Source organism: Micropterus dolomieu, linkage group LG02 (genome assembly GCF_021292245.1).
Source record: "Micropterus dolomieu isolate WLL.071019.BEF.003 ecotype Adirondacks linkage group LG02, ASM2129224v1, whole genome shotgun sequence".
NCBI classification, from domain to species: Eukaryota; Metazoa; Chordata; class Actinopteri; order Centrarchiformes; family Centrarchidae; genus Micropterus; species Micropterus dolomieu.
In genome coordinates, this window is record NC_060151.1 from 24,719,962 (window position 1) to 24,729,040 (window position 9,079).

Here is a 9,079-nt window from a genome sequence, read left to right on the forward strand (position 1 = left end):
TGTTGAACTGAGCAGTTACGAAAATAAAACAGCACGATTGGTTGCATAAACCTTAAATTTAATTTGATTAAATGATGAAAAACAACATTTTGAGTAGTTTTCCTGGTAGCATCAATTTTCAGTGACACTTGCATTTGCATTACTGTCCCTGTCGTTGTACCTGCGACTGTTATTATTACATTATGAATAAATATGACAGAAATATGTCCCAATTTGGGAACTGTTGGGCTTCTGTAAATATGATCACAGAGTACGGTCCAGACCTGCTCTTTTATGAAAAGCGCTGTGAGATAACTGTTGTTGTGATTTGGCGCTATATAAATAAAATTGAATTGAAGTCAAGTGGTTGCTCATCTCCAGCATAATTCATACATAAAGCTCGTTTAAAATGATGGGACAACAAATGTGATTACCTGGCGTCCAGGAGGATTGGATCCAGAGGAGGGTACATGGATTTGACTACATCGTCCACCCTGCGAAACGGGGCAGTGAGGACGTGAGGAGGCAGGTTTGCCTGAGTCAGTAATGTCTTAATATTGAGATGTGGTGAATCGGACGCTGTGTGTTACCTCGGGCTGATGCGTTTGGCCACTGTGATGATGTCACTCAGGCTGGCTGGTGCTTTGACCTTTGCCCCTGAACCCATTGTCATGGCAACCAGCTTTTCGGTTAAAGTGTGGCAGATCTGCATGTGGAAGTATTATGTGTTAGTATCAATAAAAATATAGACTAAAACTTGATTGACGGAGCAAGTGAGAAATTAAGTTACCTTCAAGATAGAGATGCAGTGAGAGACCAATCCACTGTTGGAGAAAAGTTCATGTTATTCACATCTATGACAGTGACAAAGTCCAGCAGAAGCACTGAGAGATGTAACTTAAACGTCTAAAACGCTAAACTTATGTCATGCCACAATGCCACCAGTAAGACATACGAGGCGTCCTCTATCCAGTCCTCATTCTCCAAGATGGCCTCAATGTGAGGGTTGGTGATGACCACATCGTCCAGCTCCAGCTCCGATGGCTCACTCTGGGTCTCCATTGCTCCAATCAGATCCACTGTGGGTCTTTAAAACAGAACAAAGTCCAAGTTTACATTTAAACTGGCTGGGGTGAATTGATTAATTGTAATTTTTAGGGGGAATTTGCACCATCAAAGCAGCTTTTAGTGCCGTTGGTTGAACTTGTTGCCTTATCGTTTAAAGGTGTGCTGTGTCTCTGAGCACACAACGGACGTATCATAGCCTGTTGTACTTCAAGTGAATTTGTTGGCAACAGGGTACGGATACAACTCACACTCTGTAGGAGGTGGGGGCATCTATCGAGATCCAATAGCACATTTTTTTCCTGGGTACCACAAACTGGTTAACCATGAGAGAAAGCTAACTGAAGAATTTTGATGTACACTACAAATTAACTTATCCTGGATACCTGCAGGTTGTGGAAATCAATATTTCGATCATTTGTGACCTTTTATTTTTCTACCTGGAACTGATTAAACATTTAGTAACTAATCAAAGAGTAAAGGGCATCAGTAGGGTGAAAAGGCAGTGGAAAATCAGCAAACTGAGGTTGAAAAGTAATCGTGTGGCTTTAGTGTTAAGACACCAACCATGTACTGCAACATCACTGTTTTGGAGACCTTTGTTGCATCTCTCTCTCCCTTGTTTCCTAGTATCTTTCCACTATTGTTAATTAATATAAATAAAAACAAACATTAAATGCCCAAAAACCAAGTTTCAAAACGTAAATAAATAGTTGGAATATTGTAATACTAACACTAATCAAACAGTACATAGGCTATGCAGAGAAACCTGTTGCACAGGTGACAGGAGAACTAACACCAATAAAACCGAAAAACACATTTTAAGACCTTAAATTCTGATCGAAGTTCTGAAACAGAATGTAAACTTCGTCTGATACAGACTTAGAGGCTTTGTATTGATTCACTGACTTTGAGTCGAAGTGGTGCAGCAGGTCGTGAGGGTGGCAGTAGCGGTGTCTGCACACCACCACCAGGGCAACGAAGGAGGCCAGGAAAATGGTGGCCAACACCCCAATGGCCACGATCACCACTGTCTCCATGGCGACTCCGGCTCCCACAGCGGTTGCAAGCAGCAACTCGTTCGAGAGGACAAGAGTCCAATCAAGGTCGGCTGATTGTCCGAGCTCGATTATGGATGGGAGCTCATCTGTCCAGGAGAGAATAATTGGCTGTTTTAGTCTGATTTAGTGACATCAAGTTTGGGGAAGTGTGACATTATCACCACACTTGTGGATATTTCTGCATATTTCTGATTTCCACTTCTTTTGTTGGAATACAATTCACGTCTGAGCCAATGGAGAGGACAATACAATCAGCAGTGTTTTGTCTGTTTCTAAATGTGGCACACCTACAACACACACATATAACTGATCCGTATCCGAGTACATAAAAAGCTGAAGTGCACTAGCCCTTTGTTTGAGCATAATGAGAACAGATTGTTTACTATACAGAGACGTTTTGCTAAACTGGGGCAAGCATGACCAAATTCAAACATTATATTCATTCTATTAAACTTTAACAAGCAGCCAGTCAGTTTGGATTCACTTTGATTAGCAGCTCCAGCAATAAACACACATCTAAGCCCTCAACAAAGAACAAAAAACTCTCATGAACTTTGACCTCTTACCTTCTTAAGTATTTTTGGATTATCTGCAGTTTGATTTTGGTGACATATTTATCATATATATCACTCTCTCTGAAAGTGTAAAGTATACCTGCCCTTATGCTCGGTTTAGTCACATATTAACCCGTCCTGCCACACCCAATCACTTGTGTGAATGTGTGCAAACTCTGAAGGAAAGCTGTCATTGGCTACCCAGCTCTCTAGGTTCAGTTTAATTTATGTGTAATTAGGAATGACATTATTAACCAGAAATACAGTTCCTTATGATATTCCAGGCATAAATGACCACAGGGCAGCTTAACTTTCAACATTACAACATTGTAAACCTGCATTTTTGCCTGGATGATTATGTGAGATTCTGCCATGGAATGCTGTAATTCCTTAATCAGATTAATTTGTGTTACACTCGCTGTATCATACAGGGCTTTCTCCCAACTCTCTCCTGTTGGAAAGCTTGACTCCTTTTCCTTTCACAGACTTTTCAAAAGCTTGAAAAGGCCTCTACTAAACAAACTTGATTTTTCGTCACTCAAAATAATTCTCCCACATTCGTCTCTGCTGCCTGTGATGATTTATAGCAACACCACAGCTTTGTAAAATTTTATTACTTTAAGTCAGTTTTGCTTTTTGGCATTCAAACCCAACTTTATATATATATAAAAAAAAAAATCTGTATTGAAAAACAAACAAAAGCAGTTTTTAGAAGACCAGCTTTTACCCCAAAGTCTTACCAAGATGATTTTACTGCAAATTAAGAACAAATCTCATAGTCTTTGTTGTAGAAAGCAACTAAGTGCATTTACTTTTTAAGTTTTGTACATAAGTACAGATTTGAGTACAGATACTTCTACTCCACTACATTTATTTGACTGTTTTACTAACTTTTCAGACCACAATGTTACATACAAAACATACCAGCTTTAAAATGTACTCCACTACATTTATCTTCCAGCTATAGTTTGATAGCAAAGTCACATTTTACATTACAAAAACCCAAAGATCGACTTACATGATCCTTACTCTAGGTGAGATGAAGCAACAGTATAAAGTAGAAGTAAAACTAGAAACTTTGGGCTTTTTTGCTCATATTTCTGTACTTCTACTTAAGTAACACTGAGTGATTTTACTGTGTATATCTGTGGCATTACTACCTTTACTGAAGTAAAGGATTTAAATACTTATTCCACCACTGCAAACCACAACAAACGATAAGATAAGAAAATTAAATAAAAAATTTAAAGTTTGTTTGGTTTGGCCTTTTGTTGGTTTAATGCAATTATAATTCACCTGTGTGATATCGTGTGGTGCCCCACACACAAAAGTGCGTCAAAAGAGTGTCTCAATTTGGGGACCGTGGAAAACTTTTCAGAATTCCCTATGCCTCAATAGATGTGCAACGCGGCAACAAAACAGACAATAAATATAACTTCTGCAACTACATTTTACTACATTCATTATTTTCTCTCAAGATCAATATAAACACACATTGCGGCGTCACGCACATGCACATATAAGTTTTTCCATTTCGCTGTATTTCACTATAATGCAGAAAGTATCGACACTTCATAAATAATAAAATACATACATTTTACTAAAGTCTACTGAGCATTTCTAAAGTTACGTCTAAACTAACTAATTAACTAACACTGTTGGCTTGAATGAAGCAAACAAACAATTGATTTTCAGTCCCTTACCTGATCATTTTCTCCTTTTAGTTGGATTACTTTCAGTAGACAAAACACTTTCCTCTCCGCCACCGGCCGCGCGGAGACAGCTCCGACATCTCCAAATCTGGAGCGTGAACGCGCACAAGAGCAGTCCCTGAGCTACGTGAACGACCGAGCTGAAGCCGTCTTGATTAATGATCAAACTTCGCTTTCTTTCACTCGCGCGCCCTGCAGTTTTATCTGCGCGTGGCTACATTGGGGCGCACGCGCATCTCAAGGGTTGTGGAGCTGTGTGCGTAAAGCACGCTCTCGCTCGCGTGTCTTGATCTTAATGTTTGGAAAAGCTACAGTTCTGGGAGTTCTGGGAACACAAGTCAAGTCGGGACAGCAAACGCCAGGTGGCGCACGCTAACCGCCATATTACGGTGTTCTCATCACATATGAGAGAAGGTAAGGTCAAACGTGACAATCTGTTGTGCACTGAAGTTAACAGGTGTAGCTAACTACTGCTAATGCTAAATGTTTCTGTTTACGTGGTTTTTAAATGTATATCCATTTCGTCTGTCTTGCAGCTGTCTCAAGGTATAGACCTTTTTAATGGCAGCCACCGTGACTTAAAGCAAGAAAAGCACAGGTGTAATTAATAGAATTAATTAACTAATGATGGCTCCATTCTGCCCCAGCAGGAAACATGTCCCATAACAGGACAGGACCCTGGAGCTGGAACAACCAACCAAACCAAATGTAATTAATTACACCTGTGCTTTTCCTGCCATGATATGTCAAAAGTCTGTTTGGAAAAAGGTCAGTTTAGGCACAGGAGTTATGGTCAAACACACAATTGGCTGTCAAAATTACCTTAAAAACAATAAACATATTTTTTCCTTAAAATGGAAAATGTTAAAACCTGTTACTGTCAATACTGAGTTTCAATGTTTATTCTTGACCTTTGGAAACAGCAGTTGACAAGCAAAGACAATCTCAGTTGAAGGTCAATTTAGCTTTTGATCTTGATTATCCTCAACAGCAGATGGAATTTGTGCAGTTGTCATGTATTGTCAAATATTAAAATTTCCATACTTTCCTGAGCATTTTATGAGACATCTTGGTAGGTTTAAAGTTTATTATTGATATTGGAAAGAATAGCTGACAAAACAATCTCACCCTAAAGTCCATTTAGCAGCTCTCCTGGAAGACAGTCATCAATTTATAAAGATCCTGGGACATTTTATGAAAGCTCCAACTACACAAGGGATGAAAAATTGTCTTAGGCTCACCAAACACAAGAAACAACAATGCAAACAAACAAACAGTTATTAATATTGATTGTATGAAGGACTTCATAAACGTTTTGTCAGCAGGGGGACTCTTTAGCGCCTCCCAGAGCTCAAAATCTCGAACTGGCTGAAGAGAGGTTGGGAGTTCAGTCAAGGCCTTTTGGGGTTTGCGACTATTTTGCTTACCATTGACACAATCCTACAAAGTTTGTTCTTAGATCTACAATTTAGGTGACCGTACCAGGCAAGAAGGTGATACGTTGAAACTCTCTCAACAATAGTTTTGCACACTATTTCTAAAATCTGTGACCAACACCTAGACCGCTGAGTGTAAAGTTACCATGAGCATCTCTTGAAAATATACTCTGTATTTTAAGGGAAGCTCATCTGGGAGTCCAGAAGTATACCAAGATAGTAAAAGTTTGAAGACAGTTTTCCAAAGTTTCAACCTGTTGGTCCCTAAGTGAAATTGCCTCTGTTATGAGATCTTGTTTAGTGCAAAATTTAATTATTTTATCTTGGCAACATTGATTTCTAGCTGCTGATGCGACACATTGTTTGGAGGGTCTTAGGGTGGGCCTGATAGGCAGCTTCACCTGAAGGGCATATGGATGGACCTTGAGGGAAGAACATATCCAGCACAGTTTAAAATTCATCCTTAACTAAAAAAATCACCTTACAGAGCTAAACATGAATGTGATTTGATTGGCGTGCAAGTGGGTATCAGCCTGGTGTTAACATGATGTGCCTGTCACCAGATGGATGAGGTGCTGAGAGCTGCTTTCCATCACGAACAAGCAGGAGAATTGACAGAATTCAACTTTAAAGAGGTATGAACATCTTTAAACTAGAGCTTGAAATTGCAACGACCTCTTGGTTGTCATAGTTAATCCATCTTTGTTACACCACAGCTTGGCTTAGACTGTCACAAACTACGAAAGATGCTTACAAGAACTCACAGCAACACTTTCTATGAAGGTCATCGCTATAATGACTTATACATATATTTATAACACAATATAATGTGTCCATAAGACATTATAACAATTGTTATAATCACTTACAAACATGCATTAGGCGCTATAGCAAAGTTCATAACATATTATGACCTTTTGATTTAATGTTTTATAACGAATAGTAATACCAGTTTATATCAATGTGCGGCAAGAATCTCTGACCATGTTCCATAACACATTATAACCACCGACTCTGCCTCGTTATAAATACACTTTAGTCACCATTTAGAATTAGTGATATAAAATGGAATAATAGCTTATAGTAATGTTTAAAGTTATACAGCATGTCTTTGTTTGCTTTAAGTAAAGTGATAAAATATCTATCCCTGTATAATATATTACAGATGGACATAATACCATATGAACTAATTATAAGAACTTATAACATGTAATTGTTTGCTTTAAGTAAAGTGACACACATTCGTAAGTAACTTCGTAAGTTGTCAGTCTGGCAGAACATGTGCAGTGTAGGTCACAGTGTGTCCGTTAAGTCTGTTGTTTCCGCACCTGCTGGAAAAGGGAAGGCAGTTAGCGCTAGCTAACTGCCTTCCCTTTTCATTCAATTACTTTAAAATGTCTTTTAATAGGCTACGTTTTGTGAAGTGGTTGTCTTTAATTGTCCATTGCATCTGTTAGGGCCTGTCCATAGGCTCGCCATTCATCTGTGATAACATCTGAGCCTCTTCTTACATGATGTTGGTCTGCAACAGGTCTTCTCTTGAGCGATCTTTCACCACCCTGAGAATGGGTGACCTTGATGTAATTATGTTGTGTTTTTGTGCTAAACTGCAAAATGTTCAAAATTCATACAGATTGTTCATAAGGTGAAGAAACATAAATAAAAGTTATTTTCCTGCACAAAATGTGTGTCACTTTACTTAAAGCAAACAATTACGTGTTATAAGTTCTTATAATTAGCTCATATGGTATTATGTCCACCTGTAATATATTATACAGTGTGACGGAAAGGCAAGAGCAGTCACCCCACCCAGATTCAAACCTGGGTCTACAGGGTACCAAACATGCAACTTGACCGCAACGCCAAAGAGCCAGGCTCGTTGGTATGGCAGTCACAGCGCATACTCAACCGTAGTGACGGTGGTCCGTCACATACAGGGATAGATACACTGCTCAAAAAAATAAAGGGAACACTAAAATAACACACCAGTTGAAGGTCAATTTAGCTTTTGATCTTGATTATCCTCAACAGCAGATGGAATTTGTGCAGTTGTCATATATTGTCAAATATTAAAATTTCCATACTTTCCTGAGCATTTTATGAGACATCTTGGTAGGTTTAAAGTTCATTATTGATATTGGAAAGAATAGCTGACAAAACAATCTCACCCTAAAGTCCATTTAGCAGCTCTCCTGGAAGACGGTCATCAATTTATAAAGATCCTGGGACATTTTTTGAAAGCTCCAACTACACAAGGGATGAAAAATTGTCTTAGGCTCACCAAACACAAGAAACAACAATGCAAACAAACAAGCAGTTATTATTATTATTATTATTATTATTAACACATCCTAGATCTGAATGAATGAAATAATCTCATTAAATACTCCTTTCTTTACATAGTTGAATGTGCTGACAACAAAATCACACAAAAATTATCAATGGAAATCAAATTTATCAACCCATGGAGGTCTGGATTTGGAATCACACTCAAAATCAAAGTGGAAAACCTACACTACAGGCCGATCCAACTTTGATGTACAGTGAGGAAAATAAGTATTTGAACACCCTGCTATTTTGCAAGTTCTCCCACTTGGAAATCATGGAGGGGTCTGAAATTTTCATCGTAGGTGCATGTCCACTGTGAGACATAATCTAAAAAAAACTCCTCCACACAGATCTTCTCTAGATCAGTCAGGTTTCTGGGCTGGCGCTGAGAAACACGGAGTTTGAGCTCCCTCCAAAGATTCTCTATTGGGTTTAGGTCTGGAGACTGGCTAGGCCACGCCAGAACCTTGATATGCTTCTTACAGAGCCACTCCTTGGTTATCCTGGCTGTGTGCTTCGGGTCATTATCATGTTGGAAGACCCGGCCTCGACCCATCTTCAATGCTCTAACTGAGGGAAGGAGGTTGTTCCCCAAAATCTCGCAATACATGGCCCCGGTCATCCTCTCCTTAATACAGTGCAGTCGCCCTGTCCCATGTGCAGAAAAACACCCCCAAAGCATGATGCTACCACGCCCATGCTTCACAGTAGGGATGGTGTTCTTGGGATGGTACTCATCATTCTTCTTCCTCCAAACACGGTTAGTGGAATTATGACCAAAAAGTTCTATTTTGGTCTCATCTGACCACATGACTTTCTCCCATGACTCCTCTGGATCATCCAAATGGTCATTGGCAAACTGAAGACGGGCCTTGACATGTGCTGGTTTAAGCAGGGGAACCTTCCGTGCCATGCGTGATTTCAAACCATGACGTCTTAGTGTA

The 9,079-nt window shown here is 39.3% G+C and overlaps 1 protein-coding gene and 1 long non-coding RNA gene across 2 annotated transcripts in view; one reads left to right on the forward strand and one right to left on the reverse strand.

Annotated features, from left to right (window-relative positions):
• Positions 1 to 4,923, reverse strand: part of tmem98 (transmembrane protein 98) — a 7,590-nt gene extending 2,667 nt beyond the window's left edge. The window contains exons 1-6 of the mRNA XM_046035560.1: positions 4,363 to 4,923; positions 1,954 to 2,191; positions 935 to 1,066; positions 770 to 803; positions 570 to 685; positions 414 to 473 (exon numbers count right to left, since the gene is read on the reverse strand). Of these exons, the coding sequence (XP_045891516.1) occupies positions 414 to 473; positions 570 to 685; positions 770 to 803; positions 935 to 1,066; positions 1,954 to 2,084 (473 nt within the window). The 5' untranslated portion in view covers positions 2,085 to 2,191; positions 4,363 to 4,923. The remainder of the gene's footprint in view (positions 1 to 413; positions 474 to 569; positions 686 to 769; positions 804 to 934; positions 1,067 to 1,953; positions 2,192 to 4,362) is intronic.
• LOC123960703 overlaps positions 4,449 to 9,079 on the forward strand; it is a 35,225-nt gene continuing 30,594 nt past the window's right edge. Inside the window, exons 1-3 of the long non-coding RNA XR_006822576.1 lie at positions 4,449 to 4,785; positions 5,019 to 5,079; positions 6,371 to 6,442. This is a non-coding gene — a long non-coding RNA (uncharacterized LOC123960703). The remainder of the gene's footprint in view (positions 4,786 to 5,018; positions 5,080 to 6,370; positions 6,443 to 9,079) is intronic.